Here is a 17,173-nt window from a genome sequence, read left to right as displayed (position 1 = left end):
GGACGGGGGTTCAGGCGTCCACCAGCTCAGCCCTGGGAGAGGGGCTCTGGAGGCTTTGCCGTCGAGATGCCGGACAGGGAGTTAAGTGATACGGCCCTGCCGTCCCCTTCCCCTCCCGCCACAGAGACATCTGATTTTTGGGAGCCTCTTTGAGGCTGCGTATGAGAAAGGAGACGCTCTCCTGGTCCCACAGCCACAGCTGATGCCCCGAAGCTGTAGATCTGGGGACCGACGCCAGCGTGTCTCGCTCCAAACGTCACCGCTCACTGCGGTCTCCAGCCTGGAGACGTGGGGGTGGCGCAGCTGGACCCCCCCGAGGCCCGGCTGGCCCCTCCAAAACCTGAGTGCTGAGGCTGGGAGGGATCTGCTCCCCGTAGGGCTCCGGCAGGGCTGGGACCAGTCCCCTGTCCCCCTCCCCTCTCAGGGGCTTATTACAGCAGGGTGGTTTGGTCTCGCTCCCGCCTGGCAGAACCAGGTATAGATTGCAATGTCAAGCGTTATTTCACCCTGTAATGGCATTTTGCTTTCTTTGCTCGCTGCTCCCATGATCGTAATTGGGATGGCAATAAAATTTCCAATGCAGCGGCTGTAGACAGGTCTTAAAAACTGCATTCAGCCCAGGATTGATGCCGAGCAGAGCTGAAAGGAGGAGGGAAGGCTGTTGCTCCGCACTTCCCTCACCTGGGATTCCCGCTCCGAGCAGGGTTTCCAGCAGATCAGGGGCCCCATATCTGCACCTCTCACCCCTCTGCACCCGCAGAGGTTTGCTCGCAGAGCTACGAGCTTGTTTTCCTGCAGAAAGCCAAGCAGTCCTGCTGGGACCGGCTTGTTTTCCACCCATGGCTGCCTCTCCTGCCCTATCCTCAGAGCAGACATCTGTCTGTCGGTCTGGCCTGTCAGTCTGTTCATCCTGCCCACGAGTCCAGCCGTCCGGTCGAATTAAAGCCTCCCGAATGATGCGTCGCCCTCCCGAGGTGCACTGCCCGTGGGCTGGCAGCAGCCTGGCCCGGGGCTCCAGGCTCCCTCTCCGGAGGGAAGCGGGGGTCGCCGGCATGCCAGGGACCCCTGCACCCCCCGCCGTGGGTGAAGGCACCCGATGGGGCCAAGCTCTCAGGAACAGGGTCCTTCCTGAGGGTCAAGTCTGGAAACGGCTGTCGTTTCATCGGTGAGCCTCGGAGAGGCGGCCAGGATGCCTTGACTTCATTTTGTGCGGTGCCCGGCACCGCGGTGGGTACCACCGTGGTTCAGGTACGGGATTAAGAGTAGACTTTGCCATCAAAGGTCCAGCGCTGGCAGCTAGAGGCATCGATCACAGTGTGATTTATGTGCCAGCCCCTCGAGGGGCTCAGGCCAGCATCGGCGAGATGCTGAGCTTAATGAACGACTTAATCTAACGAGGGCTGGCGCGCTGGACCAGGTGGACAAATGAGGTCGTTTGCTGGGGCAAAGCCTGCGGGGAAGCAGCTGGCACTCAGGCTGCTGCGAAGGCCTCGGCCGGCGGCGTGGGGAGGGCTCTGCCGGGCGCTGCCGCCCAGACCGGGCTGGGGCTGGGGCTGGGGCTGGGGCTGGGGCTGGGGGGGGACGGCTGCGTGCGTGCCAGCCCGAGCGCTCCGCACGCCCCCGAGCAGCGTCATCAATCAGCTTTCTGAAAGGTGGCTAATTACGGCGTATGCTTTTCTGTTATGGTTATTAATCATCCTCCTCCTGTACTTCATTTATTACGGAGCTGCCTGGGTTAGAGGAGCGAGGGCGCAGGGTCCCTTCATGTGACGAGGTGGCACGTTCTCCCTGCTGCTTGCGAGCCCCTTTGGGTGATGCGTCTGCAGGGCAGAGGTGCTCCCAGCATGGGGGGACAGCCTGGGGCGGCCCCACCGCTGGCCCCAGCGCAGCCTGGGCTCTGCCTGGGGACGTCCTGCTTGGGCCGGCTCCGGCGAGCTCCCTCCGTCCCCTTGCGCGTGCTTCCAGCCGAGCGTGGCTCGCTGCCTTCGGTGCTCTCCTCCGTCGAGGTTTTGCTCCCAGGGCGTTGCTCCCAGGCTGCGTTTCGGCAGCCCTAGCGCAGAAGGTAAGCGATGAGCTCGTAAAGCGGCCGTGTGCCCCGGGAGCAGGAGGGGGGAGCAGCTGCAGGAGAAGGAGCAAATTACCCTCTCTCGTCTTTATTTGTGTCTCCGTGGGGGCAGGAGCCATTGCCAGCAGCGTGGCCCTGTTTTCCGAGATGCTCTGCTGGTAGCCGGGATATGTGCGTGCCTGTCGGGTCTGTGCCGGCCGGGGCTGTTATGTGCTTGTGTTTTGTAAATCTCTCGGCAACGTCGCGGCACGGGCTTTAAAACCGACAGATGCCAGGAGGACGTTTCCCGGGGGCTCAGATCCCCCATCCCCGTGCCCGGTGCCGGGCCGGGAAGAAACCTGAGCACGGGCAAACCTTGAGCCCCGGGTTGGTTCAGACGGGGCAGATCTGGTTCAGATGGGGAGCTTTGCAAAGCCCGGAGCCCCTGGGCTGTATCCTGCCCTTTGGTGGGAGAGGAGGAAGGTGGTTTTTCGGGGGGAGTCTCCTAGACCCGGGCTGCCTCTGAGCTCGTTGCTGGGTCCTCTCCCAGCTGGGTGGGTGCTCAGGGACAAGGACGCCTCGGGGGCCGCGGCCAGCAGCTGGTCCTGGTGACAGACAGCGATGGCAAAACGTCGGGGGGAGGTCCCAGGGACGTGGGCTGTCAGCCTGCCTTTCCCTTCCAGACCCTCATCGTCCCGCCTGCGACGTTAATGGGCCTTTCTGCAAATTAAAAGTTCTCACTGCGCAGCAGAAGCTTGCTGGGAATCCTCAAAAAGTAATGCCCGGTGCCCGTCCAGGGACCACTGCCTAAAGCCAAGTTCAACTGAAGCGTTTCTGACGGGTGCTAGTGGAACAGCTTGCTTGCAGCAAGGCGGTTTTGGGCACAGTTGAAGACGGGGAGTCAAGCTCAGCCTTAGTTCCCGTGCGGTCCGGCAGGTACTGAAGGTGTTGAGATCTGGGTCAGGTTTGCTCTCAGCCAACATTTCCCAGGAGCGGTTGAAATTCAGATCTGGCTGGAGGAAAAGGTGGTTCGGTCCAACTGCTTGGGTCGAAATAAGAGTATAGCACCCACTTGTCCTGCTCCCCCTTCCCTCGTTTTAGAGCAGTTATTCACCTTGGTAGAGAAATAAAGATGCTCGTGGAATATTAAATACCTCCCCAAAGCCTCTGTTGCTGATGAGTGGCTTCTGTGCCTCGTTCCCTAGTACATGCAGTGACCTTTTAGAAATGTTGTATGTTGTGGTCGTATCTAAATGTCTTCTCTCCTGGGAGCATCTTGTGGAGATAGAGATTCAGATATGATGTCTATCAAGAAGAAAAGCAGATTGTGGCCAATCTGTGGCTGCCTGCACAGTATTGCCTGGGCCACGTGCTCAAGAATCATAAGGTTGTCTCTAAAAATAAGCGGTGGCTTCTTTTGAGTTGTCTCCTTGGCATCTTAGCTCATTAGGGAATCCTCGTTTCTGGGTTTTTGCAGCATTTGCGAGGGCTGGGAGTTTCCACGTGGGAGGAAAGTGGAGAGTCCTGTGGTCGCGGCTGTTGAGGACTCGGCTAGGACTCAGGATGGGATCACGGGGTGGGAAGACGGCTCCGTGAAGACGTCAGTCGTGGCTTTTGCTGGGTAGAAGGGGTAAATTCTGCCTCCGCTGAAAGCTCACACAGTCTTGCTGCTCCAGCACCGTCTCGGCTGGCCCCGAGACCTGGGGCTGTTGAGCAGGGGGAGATGCGTGAGATGCAGCAGCTGCCAGTCACCAAAATAACTCCCTTCTATGTAAGGTTTTCATGTTTTTCAAGGAGTCCCTTTAAGTCATGCTTGGGGACATATTCTGCAGTGACCCGGCAGGGGCCTGTCTCCTCCCACGGACATCTCTCCTTTCATGCTTTCTCTCCTCATTTCTGCGAGTCGTCAGGAAAATCTGCTTCTGTTTGAGCAGCCCCGAGCAGGCGCGAGGGTGACGGTCGGGCACGCGGCCACCACGGGTCCCCGCCCTGCTGCTGGGCTCTGCCGTAGCTGTTGGGTGCAGCCGTTCGGCCGCCCGGTGCCCTGGGGAGCCCCGGCCTCGGGGCGTTTGCCAGGTCCCGTAGGCACAAGCCACCGTGGCGGGGGGGACCCGCCGTACGGAGCCCCGCGGGGTGCCGCCCTGCCGCCGGGGCTGCCCCGCCGCCCACCCAGCTGCTCCGGTCTCCGCTCTGCTCCTCCAGCCCTGCCCTCCTGCCTGCCCCAGCCCGGCTTTGCTGGGAAACGAACTGACCCAGAAAAACGTGCTCCGGGTGCGCTGAGAGTGGCAGAGCCGGGAAAATTTGTTTCCCAGCCAGACTCTGATGGGATTAGGAACAACTCTGTGCTAGATAATTCTCCATTAGGTCTGGTGATTGATTTTCTTCCTTCCTACCCCAAGCTCTCTCCTCCTCTCCCTGTTTCAGATGGATTATTCTCGTGCTTGGTTTGCTAATTGCCTGATCACTAGGGCCTCATCAGAGCGAGGCACGGGGACGTCACTGGCCTCCTCTGACCCTCGAGTTTTCTGCCTCTTAGTTTATGCCTCAGCTCTGATTTAATCTCCTCCGCTCCCCAGCATAAACTGGGTGGTTTCTGCTGCCCTAATCAGAGGGGGAAACCTGCTGGTGTCAGCCCTGGAGCCAGGGAAGGTCCTGGGGACGCCCCTTCAGCTCCTCCCCGTCACCTCCATCCTCCCAGTGCCCCCCGGTCTTCTCTGGGTGTTTTCCAAGCTCAGGGTGGCCACAAGCCCGCTGGTTTTGCAGACTCAAGACAATGGATAAAATAAAGCTGCAGGAGCCACAGGTTTCTTTTTGGGTGGTGGCACAAGAAACCCCAGAGAGGCCGAGCGGCACAGGTCACCTTCGGTCCTCATTTCGGTCATCATCAGTGCCCCCAGAAAATGTCCCCGGTAACTCCGCTCTGCTGTGAGCAAAGCCACCCGCAGCGGCAGCTGGAAAAACACGGTTCAAATCCCTGACTTCACATTCGGGCATGGAAGTTTGCTCCGTCAGCTCTGAAAAATGCCTAAAAGTTCCCTGGGGACCCACATCAGCCGGCGGGTGCCGCAGGTCGATGCCGGCGGCACCACCAGCGAGAGCTGAGCACGAAGCAGACTTCCCAGGGCCCCTGTTTTTCTCCCTTTGCAGCCCAAAAACCATATGGAGGGGTCTTTGTTTTTGCTAGCTGTTGCACAGCATAATTGAGTGTTTGGGGTTTTCCAGCAGGGAGGAAGGAGCCGACGTCTGGATGGGCTTTGGCACAGGAGCGCGGCGCTGGGCTCGTTTTCTGGTCTTGAAGAGCGCTGTCCCATGGCGGCTCTGGCTCTGGGCTTCCCCTGAGACCTGGGCCAAGGCTCCCAGCCCAGGGGTAGAGCCTGGGGCCAGGGCTCAGCCTGGCACCTGCCTGTGGGAGCCGTTGGCATCTGCATTCAGGGTGCCCGTCCTCCGCTCCCAAGCCCGTGCCAGCAGCTCCGGGTGGTTCGAGTCCCAGACGAGCCATCAAGCCCGCTTGATGCATTCCCGTTCCCGGTAATCGAGATCTCGTCTAGTTGATACGCCGGCACCGGGGAGTGCACAGAGCTCGTGCTGACGGACAGTCCGGCACTGTCCCCTGAGCAATCCTGGCAGCTGTAAATGCCAGGGAAAATATCACTCCGCTTTGGCAGGGGACGCTCAGCCCCTCCGTCCGCCTCCCAAATCCAGCCCAAGCCCCAGCGCGGGGGCCGAGCGGGACAATGGTGTCTGCGAGGATGCTGGCGCGGCCCCCGGCGAGCGCGGAGGTGCCGCCGTCTGCGCGGCAGAGCCGTGGTTGGCGCTGCCGTCTCTGCAGAGCAGCTGGCAGGGGGCCTGGCGCAGGCCGGGGACAGCAGCCAGGGAGCGAGGGCGGCCGTGGGCAGGCAGCTGGGACGCTTCGCTGCCAGGGCAGGCCTGGCTGCCGGCTCTCGGGCGGGCAGCAGTGAATGGGCATCACTCGGAGTGTTTCCAGCAGCGTTTGGCTGCCGTTGGCGTTTGTAGGAGCCCTCTCCTGTCTCGTGCCAAGTTTGGGACGTACTGGCGCTGGCACGAGTCGCTGGCGCTGCCACCTCTCTGTCGTCTGTGTGTCGGGGTGCCGGTATTATCCCCCCCGTCGGTGTTTTAAAGGATGAGCCTTTCCAAAATGCACGGGGGTCCCAGCATCGCTTTCTGCCCCGTTTGCTCCCTCCCTACCTGGGGATCTCCACCCTCCCCTGGGGTCCCCTGCGTCCCCTGGAAAGGTGGAGCAGCGTCCCCTACCCCGAGCACGTAACCTCCCCTGGGTGCTCCTGGTGAAGGAGGCTTGACACGGGCTTGGCCTTGAGCAGCAGCGGTGGAGTTTTTGAAGGAGAAGGTCTCAGCAGGACCATTTTGCATCCCGCAAGTCAATGGAAGAATAAAACAAGACGTTGCTTTGACTGAAGTATTTGTACTTGCGTGATGTCAAAACAGGGAAGCCTAGAAATGTCAGCCTTGGCTTATTTTCTGGTCTTTATTCAGAAGAGGGGAGAAATGGCAGCTGAGGAGCAATTGCTCTCGGAGGAGCTGTGCTGAGTGTATGCCCCCGAAGCAGGAGCCATTCGAAGGGGGTGGAAGAGACCTTGCCACCTCCTTTTCCGTAAGAAGTGGTGGTGCGAGGGAGCGAAAACCCACCTGCGAGCCGGGCCAGCCGGCGGCTGAGCATCCGAGAGCCGGGGGTCAGAGACCGCCAGCTCCTCTGTGCTCTGACCTCTGCCTGCCAGGAAGCACCGTGCTGCTGGTGGCCGGGACAAAAGGGGCTCGGTGGCCACGCATCCTGGTGGGGAGGGGGGGACGGAGGGGGCTGCTCCCGGGGGCTCCGAAGTGGCCGAACGTGGTCTGCTCTGCTTCCCCCCACCCTGCTGCAGCCCCTCAGCCTCGGGCCTTCCTGGCTCCGTTCCCCAGCCCTGCATGCAGCAGGCGTGTTATTTTTAAAAATAAATTAAATGCGAAGAAGAGCCTCTATCTAGGCCTGCAACTAGAGTCTTAATTGGCCTCGCTCCCCAGGGACCAGGCGAGCCCCGGAGAACGCCGCGCTATCGGAGTAATGAGCTATTAATAAATGGCGCTGCTCTGCCCAGCTCGGCCGTGCTCGGCTCTGCCCGGCTGGATGGCGACTGCGGGAGCCCGGTTGTCACTGCAGGGGACACGGGGTCTCCGCAGCTGGGGCGGCTTCTGTGGGATGTCCTGGGGCCAGCAGAGACCCGCAGGGGCAGAGCCAGCTTCGGCCACCTCGGCTCCTTGCTCTGGAGCTCGTATCCGCCTGGGTTTGCTGGGAGGGGGCTGATCCAGCACCCGTTAATTCCCCCCCGTATGGTTTGCTGAGGGTGTCGGGGCTGTTCCCGGCTCCGCCGGGGCACCCGTGGGTGGGGGCTGTGGGGCAGAGGAGGCAGCCGAAGCTCTGCTCTGGCTGCGGAGCGGGAAGGAGAGGAAGGGAGGCTGTGGCTCCCGCTCCCCAGCTGCCGGGTAAAACAACGCCAGCGGGTTCGTACCTTTGCTTAGAGGATCAGGTGGCCGAAGTAGTAACCACAAGGGGAGTACGGTTACCCCGGGCTCATTCGCAATGAACACGGTGGAGAGCTGGCGTGCCCACGGGCTGCCTCGGCACAGCGGCCATGGGCAGGGGAGGGGAAGGGGCCAGATCCTTCCCCAGCCCCTGGTGGGGAGGTGACGGTGGGCACAGGGTACGGCCAGGCGTGGGAGACCATTAGCCTAGCAGCGGTGCCTGGGCATATTTATTTAGCGTAGAGACGCTAAATAAAAAAATAAGCGTTACAATAAATTGGGAGGGTTTTTTTCCTGTGGGTTTGCAGGTCGTGCCTGGGCGCATCCTTCCCATCCAGCCCCATGGCCCAGCAGGAGCGGAGCCTTCTGAACCGGGGGGGGACCAAGCGAAGCCGTCCGCCCCTCACCCTAGAGCCGGCTCGGGCTCCCGAGGCCGCCAGCCAGGCAGAGCCCATTGCAAAATGGCTGTTGGCATGGCTGTGAGCAGCCTCCTTGAAGGCAGAAGCTGCCAAGCAGCTCCAGCTGCATCCCCGCTCCGGTGCCCAGGTGGCATTTGGGGACCCCCGGTCGCTGGACATGGTGGGGTCGGGACACGGAGGGGGTCGGGTGCAATGGGTGCAGCCTGAGCAGTGCCGGAGAGAGGGGCTGCATGGCTGCTGAGGGGGCAGGAAGGGGCTGGGATGCTTGGCGGGGGCAGCAGGGGGGGTCTCTGGTCCCACCCCGCCGCCCCTGGCAAAGAAAGCCGATGCTGCGTCCCGCCCGGCTGTTAATCCCCTCCCTGCGGCTGTGGGAAAAATGATAAAGGTTCCCTCTCGGTTTGATTCGTTGGAAGAAAAAGGGAAATGTGGCAAAATTAAGACACGCACCCAAAAAAAAAAGTCCGTAAAAGATAATCTCCTGCAGCTCTTAAATTGCACCGAGCAATGGGTTTATCGCTCAGCTTGTCTAATGGGATCAGGACGGGAAATTACCAGCGGAGATTGCATCCTTCCCCACGACGTGGGCACAGAGAGGGTCGGGAGCCCCCCGGCCCCCCCAGGGCCATTCCCAGGTGCTGGCAGCCCCTCAGGGACGGGAGGGAGGGTGGCACCAGCCTTCGGTGTCCTTCGTGAGCACGGTGGTGCTGGGCAGAGGCGCTGGGATGGGCCAGCTCCTGCTGTCCCCGCTCCGTCGGTGTCACCTCTCCAGGGGGATCCGGGGTCCCCCTTGCTCGTCCCGGTGGTGCCGACCCCGCAGCAGGGCTGCTCGGAGCCAAGCGCTCTGAGAGCGCAAAGAAGGACGGGGAAGGGGGTGACGGGGAACGGGAGCGCGGCAAAACCTTCAGGCTCCTTCTGGTCTGTCCTGCCGAGCCTCCCTGGGGCTGGGGTGCGACCGCTGCTGAGGGACGGAGCCAGCCGGGCTGGGCGCGGGGCCCGGGGTGCAGCCGGGGGAGGCTGGGGGCTGCGATGCTGCGGGAGAGGGGGTTTGGGGAGGAGAGGGGCTGGCAGGTTTGGGTGAAGGGCAGCAGCTTGGTAGGGAGCAGGGCATGGCTCAGCACCCCGGGATGGGGACCCGCGGGTCCCGCCCCACCATCCCCATGGCCCTGGGCTCTCTCCTCCGCGGGGCCCCTTCGCAAAGGGGCAGGGATGGGGGAGGCGAAGGGACTTGGTGGCTCGTCCTCTCCCCGCTGCCAGCCTGCCCCGGCAGCTCCCACCGTCTCTCCTGGTGCCGAGCAGCGGCTCCTCCTTTCGCCCTCCATCGCCCCCTAAACCAAGCACCCCTGGAAAACGGCGAAGGCAGGGGTCCAAGTCCGTGCGAATGGAGACGTCCCGTGGACAGGCGGGTTTTGCCACGAGAAGCAGGGCTGGTGCGGCGAGAGCAGCCGGAGCACGGATAAATGCTCTCGATAGAGAGCAGATGGGGAGAGGGATGCTCTTGCCTCCTGCCCGTGAGGTGCAGCGGCCAGGAGACACCTGGGAAGGCACAAAGCAAATAAATCCTGGCAGCGAGGAGGTGGAGGACTCGGAGGTGGAAGAAGAGGAGGAGGGAGAGGAGGAGGAGGGGGCTGCCAAGACATGGTGAGCATCTCCCCGGGGAGGCAGGCGTGCCAGGGTGGTGCCCCCGTGTCGCTTTGGTGGGCACCCTGCTGCGGCGCCGGTGGTGATGCTTTGCCCAGGCTCTCGCCCCCACGCTGCTTTGGGGACCTGGGGTGAGGACCCAACCCCAGGAGATGTTGAACCACTTCAGGTCGCATCAGTCAGCTCATTTGGGGTATTTTCTCTTTGGGCCTTTCGGCCCCAGCGCGGGGCTGGGACCTGCTCCGCTCGCTGCACCTCCGCAGGGGTGGCTGAAGGGGCTGGCTTTGCTCTCCGTACCCCCCCAAATTGCCCGTGTTCCCTCGCCGGGCCCAGAAACAGCCCGCAGCACCCCGACCAGCACCCCGACCAAGCAGCTCTGCCACTTAATTAGGTTAATGACAGCGCTTCCTTAGGGAAAGGCAGCTGATGACCTTGCGCCGGCCCTGGGAGGTGCGTTTCCAGGCGTGGTGGCAACCTGACAGATTTGGGGCACAGAAGGGGACAGGGAGCGGGGAAGGGGAAGCAGAGAAAAGGGAAAGTGGCAGCCAAGTGCTAATCCCTGGAAAGGAGGGCAGCCGGGGCACCGCGCCGCGCAAGGTTGGTGTTAATCCCTCATCCGTGAAGACTGCGCCTGCGGCCGCCTTAATCTCCACTCCGAGAGGGCAGCGCCGGGGACGGGGGCGGGAGGACCGGCCCCTACGTATGGCTCCGAGCATCCCCTGTCCTGTGGAACCTCGCCGAGCCCAGGGCCTGGGAAGGATTTGTGCCACCGGATGAGACCTCCCTGCAGCTGCATGGGGAGCAGAGGGGATGTGGCATCCCACCTGTGTCTCAAGTTTGCAAGGCCTCTGGCTGCATCTCTTCGCTCCCACGCTGCCCTGGGGGGTCTGTGTCCGCTGTTATCCCGGGGTGCTCCTGCTCACAGCCCCCTACGCCTGTGCGTGCACCATCAGCGGCATGGAGCGGGTGTAAGCCGGCGGGGGGCAGAGGCTGCGATGTGGGTCTGCAGCCGTGTCTCCTCTTGCAGATATCTCCCCCTGCCTCAGTTTCCCTGCTCTCCTAACGGTGTGTGCAGGCAGCGAGGCTTGTTTAGCCCAGGTTTGCATAGGGCACGGTCACTGGGTCACACGTTAGGTGCTGAGAAAGGGGTCCAGAGGGGCTTCCTGGGGGGCTGGGACCTTATCAGGGCCACGGGCGAGGGTTTGGGGAGCGTTTTCCAGTCGCAACCCACAGATGGGTGACCTGGGGCTGGGTAGGACTTCGTAAGGCTCTCCCGGGCTCGCCGCTGACTCCGCATCTCTCTCCCTTGCAGGCGCATGGGAGAACGGTAGCGAGCCTATAAGACCATGCTCCACACAATGACATGTTGGCTCCCGGTCCTGGTCCTCCTGGTCCTCCTGAGCCCCCCGCGGGTGGCAGCCTGCCCTGCCCGCTGCGAGTGCGCCCCGCAGATCAAGTCGGTGGTGTGTCACCGCAAGCGGCTCACCGCCATCCCTGAGGGCATCCCCACCGAAACCAAGATCCTGGAGCTCAACAAGAACCGCATCCGCTGCCTGAACCCAGGGGACCTCTCCCCGTACCCGCTGCTGGAGGAGCTGGATTTCAGCGAGAACATCATCTCCAATGTGGAGCCGGGCGCCTTCAGCAACCTGTTCAACCTGCAGACCTTGCGGCTGCGGGGGAACCAGCTCAAGCTCATCCCCCCGGGGGTCTTCACCAAGCTGACCAACCTCACCCTCCTGGACATCAGCGAGAACAAACTCGTCATCCTGCTGGACTACATGTTCCAGGACCTGCGAAACCTGAAGAGCCTGGAGGTGGGCGATAACGACTTGGTGTACATCTCCCAACGGGCCTTCTCGGGGCTGCTTGGCCTGGAGCAGCTGACCATCGAGAAGTGCAACCTGACCTCCATCTCGGCCGAGTCGCTCTCCTACCTCCAGAACCTGGAGGTGCTGCGGCTCCGGCACCTCAGCATCTCCGCGCTGGAGGACCAAAACTTCAAGAAGCTCTACAACCTCCTGCAGCTGGAGATCGACAACTGGCCGCTGCTGGAAGATGTCTCCCCCACCAGCTTCCAGGGCCTGAACCTCACCTCACTCTCCATCACCTACACCAACATCACAGCCGTGCCCGCCGCTGCCTTGAGGAACCTGGTGTACCTCCGGTACCTGAACCTGTCCTACAACCCCATTAGCACTGTGCTGAAGGGCTCCTTTAAAGACCTCATCCGCCTCCAGGAGCTCCACATCGTGGGCGCTCTCTTGGTGTCCGTGGAGCCGCAGGCTTTCTCTGGCCTGAGACAAATCCGGCTGCTCAACCTCTCCAGCAACTTTCTCTCCACGCTGGAGGAGAGCACCTTCCACTCCGTCAACACGCTGGAGACGCTGCGGGTGGACAGGAACCCCCTGGCCTGCGACTGCCGCCTCCTCTGGATCCTGCAGCGACGGAAGACGCTCAACTTTGACGGGCAGCAGCCCATGTGCTCCTCGCCACCCGAAATCCAGGGCAACGCCCTGCGCGACTTCCCAGACTCCGTGCTCTTTGAGTACTTCACCTGCCAGAAGCCCAAGATAAGGGATCGGAAGCTGCAGCACGTGACGGCCCGGGAAGGGCAGTCCGTGTCCTTCCTTTGCCGGGCGGACGGGGAGCCAGACCCCTCCATCGCCTGGGTGTCCCCCCAGCACCGCATGATCACCACCCGCAGCACAGGGCGGGCGACCGTGCTGCCCGGGGGCACCCTGGAGATCCGCTTCGCCCAGGTGCAGGACAGCGGCACCTACATCTGCATTGCCAGCAACGCGGGAGGCAACGACACCTACTTCGCCACCCTGACAGTCAAGGGGCGGCCGGCCGATGGCTCCCACTACGCGAACCGAACTTTGTACCTCAGCGAGTTCAACGACACCTCCCACAACAACACCCAAGTCTTCTTGAAGTTTACGTTGGACCTCAAGACCATCCTGGTCTCCACGGCCATGGGCTGCATCACCTTCCTGGGCGTGGTGCTCTTCTGCTTCCTCCTCCTCTTCGTCTGGAGCCGGGGCCGGGGCCAGCACAAGAACAACTTCTCAGTGGAGTACTCCTTCCGCAAGGTGGACGGTCCCACCACCACCACCGGCCAAGGAGGAGCCAGGAAGTTCAACATGAAGATGATCTGAGCCTCTCCCAGAGGAGAACCGTTGTCTGCTGCCTGGTCCCAGGCACGGCCACAGTGGGACGGGGCCGGGGGGGGGTGTGGGAGCACCAGCAATGTCCTGGGGCTGGTGGCAGGACCTCGCTGTGCTAGGACGCGGCCGGAGACATGCCGGAGGCACCGCAGGCCAGCAGGATCAGAACCGCACGGACCTCGGGGAGCCCGGCTGTCCTGGCCACGCGGTGAGGCCTCAGGGCGCGATGGCCCAGGGGCCGTCCCGGCTCCAGGGGTTCCCAATGTAGCCGACATTTTTGTTACCAACTATGCATTTCTCTAGCCAAGAGATCAGCAGCGTTTGGGCCTGGGAAAAAAACTGCTTCCTTTTTTTCCCCCTTTCCCTGTTTTTTTTAAAAGACTCTCTGGAAGACTTTCCTGGTGGATGTTTATGGTTCTTCTCTTTTCTTGTTGTTGGTTTTGTTTTTTTTTTTTGGTCCAACGATCTTTTTTTTTAATCAATTTCCAAGTGAAAAGTCTTCCGGGGCGATGCGGGACTGGGGCGCTGGGGGAAGTTGTGCCGAGCTGGGGGTCTCCCCCAGCCCCTCGGCAAAGCCGGACCCCCCGGGGCACGGCCGTGCCTTGAGAGCTTCCCATCGGCGGATTTGAGACGCGGCATCTGCAAACGCGGGTGCCCGGGGGTGCTCCTGCACAAGCAATAATAACCTACCCAAGGCCGGGCTCTGAGGAGGTGTCAGCAAGAAAAAAAGGGAAAAAAAGGGCAAAATGAGGCCAAGGTCATTAAAATCAGGAGGAGCAGCCCCAGGGTGATGCAAGGCCCTGTCTTTGCATCCGCATCGGGGTGAAGGGCTGGGGGTTGGGATTCCTACAGGTGAAAAAGGCACTTTTGGGCCCATTTTCTTTGACTTGCAAAGTGGAAGCCTGCAGGATAGCAGGAGCTGGCTCGTCCTGTGCGGGGAGGCCGTGCAGCCCAGGAGAGAAGAGGAGAGAAAGGCTTGGCACAAGCAGCTCGGGAACCAACGGCAAAAGCAAACACAGGGAGAAGGTCCCGGCCGGCACCTCCGTCTCGTCCACCTGGATCCTGCACCCTCTGGCGCTGGGGACCGCGGGTCCGTGTCCCCGGGCTCCGCTTCCCGCTGCCGCGGGGACGGTCCCCGGCTTCCCCTCCCACCCCTGCCCAGGGCACCGCTGGCTTCTGCTCGGGGCGTAGGGCTTTGGGTGGGAGAAGGAGCAGAGCTGGCACAGCTGGAAGGGAAGAGCCTGGACGGGACCTAGACGGGCCGGGAGCCCACCGCTTCCTCCTCCTCCTCCTCCTCCTCCTCCCACCGTGCGCACCCCAGGGGGTTGCTGCAGGTCCCACCCTGTCCCCATTCCTGCGGGCACGTCCCCTCACCTGGATGTCCCTTCTCCCGCCAGCGCTGGTCAGGCTGGGCACGCTCGCTTCGGGAGCTGGAGAAGGCAGCTGCCCGTCTCCTGCCGGGCATCCCCCGGCCTTTGGGGCTGCGCTGGAGGCAGGAGCTCCCGAGGGGTCGGGGCTGTGGCCCCCCCCGTGAGCTTCGCTGCGTGGGGCACAAGCGAGAGCGGCTGCTCGGGTCGTCCCCTGCACCCCGTCCCGCTGCCCTGTCCTGCTCTCGCACCCACAGGCGTTGGGTGTCCCCCGGACCCCGGCCGAGCCCCGGGGAGGGGAGAGGGGCGAAGGAGCCGATGGGCTCAGCACCCAGCCTTCCTCCCCGAGGTGCTCCCTGGGCTGCAGCTGGTCACTGCCAGGATCTGGCCCCCGACCTGGGGGGGTGCTGCCCATCTCTCCCCAATCCATCCCCTGCCATGGGTCCGGCCATTGCCCGCGGCTCCTTCGCATGCCCGGTGCCCCCTTGCTCCCTGAGCCGTGCATGCCGTGTCGCACCATGGGTCCCACCGGCATCACCCGCGTGCCCTTGTTCAGTGTCTGGGGGTTTTTTTACCTGGGGGGTGGCGGGGGGGTGGGGAGGGGGTCAGGCACGGACCCTTGCAGCCGGGAGCAAAGGCAGGTTGGGGCAGTGCAGACCTGGCACGGTTTTATATGTAACGAGCATGTGAAATGTGTTTGCGGGGGAAAAAGAAAAAAAAAAAGGGACTTTTGTGGCTTGTTTGGTTTTTTTTCCCCCTTTCCTTCTCCACGTGGCTCAAATAAGAAAAGCCAAAGTCAGCAGAGAAAGCCCGAGCAGGGCTGAGCGCAAGCGTGGGGCTGGGCAGGACCCAGAAGGGGCTGTCGGAGCCGCTTGCCCCGTGTGCAGGATTCCTGCCTTGGTGCTCTCCTGCCCTGCTCCAGCCCGGTGCAAGCCCGAAGGGTGTCCCAGTGTTGGGGCAGATGTTAAACCCCCAGAGCCCAGTTTAGGATCATCATCCATCCCAGAAAACCAGCAGGAAAACCCAGACTGGGAGAACTGGGAGGGCTGAAAGCCGGGTGAAGCTGGAAGCCCCAGGGAGTACCTCACCGCAGGCAAGGACCCTTTTGATGCCAAAGAGCAGGGTCCAGCCAGTGGTTTAATGGCCTTTGACCGACCTCGTTTGGAAATTAGATTCAGCCACACGTGACAAACAAATTGGAAGCAAATCTCCCCAGTTTAAAGCCGTGATGGCTGGAACGGCCGCAGCAGCAGCAGGTCACCGCAGCGCCCGGCTGGGCTTGGGGTTTGCAGCCCATCACCACCACCAGTCCTGCGAACCCCTTAAGAAATTGTGCTAAACCAACTTTCAGAGGGTAGTAAAGTCCATATTAATAACTAATAAATGATTAATGCGCATGTGTTAACAAACTGCCACTGCTATTAATCTATTATTAATTATTAATAGAGTGTTTATAGGTACGCCCTTAAGCTGAAGGGTGCGAAGCCAGCACCTCACCTCCTGCTTGCAGGGAAACTGGGGGAGGTGTTAAAGGGATTCACGTACACACGGGGGTGTGCGCACACACGCACGTACACACGGGGCCAAACCTCTCCGATGAGACTGGAAATCCGGGCGCCGGGGGTCTGCACCGCAGCTGCCTGGCTGGGGAAACTGAGGCACAGAGGGGCACTGCAGTAGGGCCATGGGGCAGGAGCCAGTGGCGCTGGGGGGGGGCCTCCCTCTTGAAGTACCCCTCTCGGTCCCCTTCCCCATCACATCAGCCCCAGGGCACACCCTACCCCATGCGCGGCCGTCCCTGCCCTTGGCCCACCTGCCATCACCCACGAGGCTCTCGGCCACGCCGGTGTCCCCTCGCCCAGCTCCCTGGGGACCATCTGGCCTTGTGTCCCCAGCAAAGGGGCTGCTACACCTCCCCGAACACCCCCCCTTTCCCTCCTTCCAGTCTCAGTGGCTGGCCTGCCCCCATGCCGGCCTCCAGTCCCAGCATGGGACTGGGATGGGGACTGGGATGGGGACTGGGAGCCTGCTGGGTGGTGGAAGCAAGGCAACGCCTCCATCTGCTGGAGGAAAGGGCCCTGGGCCAGTTCCCAGCCTCTGCGCCCCAAAATTCCACACCCCCTGCTCCCCAGAGAGGCTCCCGGCACCGGCAGGAGGGAGCTGCAAAATAACCCGGGTGCTGCCAGCACCCTGGGCCTCCTGCAGCCCCCACAGCTGGGGCAAGAGCTCTCGTGGGCATAAAAGAGGAAACTGGGGTTTTTCTCTCATTTCCTGCATAAGAAATAAATACACCGCATGGCACAAGAGCGCCCAGGAGGGTAAGGGTCAGGGCTACAATTCACGCCTCTGCCGAAGAGCCTGGCCGCGCCGGGGCCTCGGGGACACCCGTGGGTGCCAGGGCTGAGCCCACCCGCTCCTTCGGCAGCTTTTGGGGGACAAGAGTTGCCGGGATGGGAGATGCTGAGAAACCGGCTCAGGTGTTTTGGTGCCCGCTGTGCCCAGCCCGTGTGCCCATGCCGGCCCGAGACGTACCGCCCCGACCTGTCCTGAGCCGAGAGTCCCCGCAGCAGTGATGGACTGAGAATAACGACGAAAAAACCACCAAAAAAATAAAGACAAGTAGAAAAATGCAATTTTCCAGCGGGTGAATTTAAAGATCGTATCTCCCACTGGGAAGAGAAACCAATTTCCTTACAAATTAAAAAAAAGATTTCGGCTAAGTAAAACTTCCCTGCAATTCCCAAATCCCACCCCTGTGCAGCTCGGGGGGGGCAAAGGGCTCTGCGTCCCCTGGACCAGACGTGTCCCCTTGCCCTCGGTGTCCTGCAGCTGCTTCACCAGCCGGGGACAGGCAGAGGAGCCCGCCGACGGATTCGGGGTGCCCCGTAGCTGGGACAAGCAAATCAGCGTTTGCTTACTAGTCCTGCAGGGCTTAGCAGTATAAAGTCACAGCCCTTTTTAAGGGCTCGGGTTGCTTTTAAACATGGCGTTGTCTCCTTT

At 61.8% G+C, this 17,173-nt stretch overlaps 1 protein-coding gene across 1 annotated transcript; it reads left to right on the top strand.

Annotated features, from left to right (window-relative positions):
* Positions 1 to 10,982: 10,982 nt before the first annotated feature.
* On the top strand, positions 10,983 to 12,797 carry LINGO3 (leucine rich repeat and Ig domain containing 3). Its single transcript, XM_075524224.1, has one exon. It carries the CDS (start codon positions 10,983 to 10,985, stop codon positions 12,795 to 12,797), a length of 1,815 nt encoding a protein of 604 aa, XP_075380339.1.
* The last annotated feature ends 4,376 nt before the right edge of the window (positions 12,798 to 17,173 follow it).

This window comes from Mycteria americana, chromosome 24 (genome assembly GCF_035582795.1).
Source record: "Mycteria americana isolate JAX WOST 10 ecotype Jacksonville Zoo and Gardens chromosome 24, USCA_MyAme_1.0, whole genome shotgun sequence".
Classification (NCBI taxonomy): domain Eukaryota; kingdom Metazoa; phylum Chordata; class Aves; order Ciconiiformes; family Ciconiidae; genus Mycteria; species Mycteria americana.
Note: the sequence above shows the minus strand (reverse complement) of the source record. Positions and strands in the feature narration are given on the sequence as shown.

Bases quoted from the DNA above. Each gene is read 5' to 3' on its own strand.
- LINGO3 (XM_075524224.1), top strand. From the start codon at position 10,983: ATGCTCCACACAATGACATGTTGGCTCCCGGTCCTGGTCCTCCTGGTC.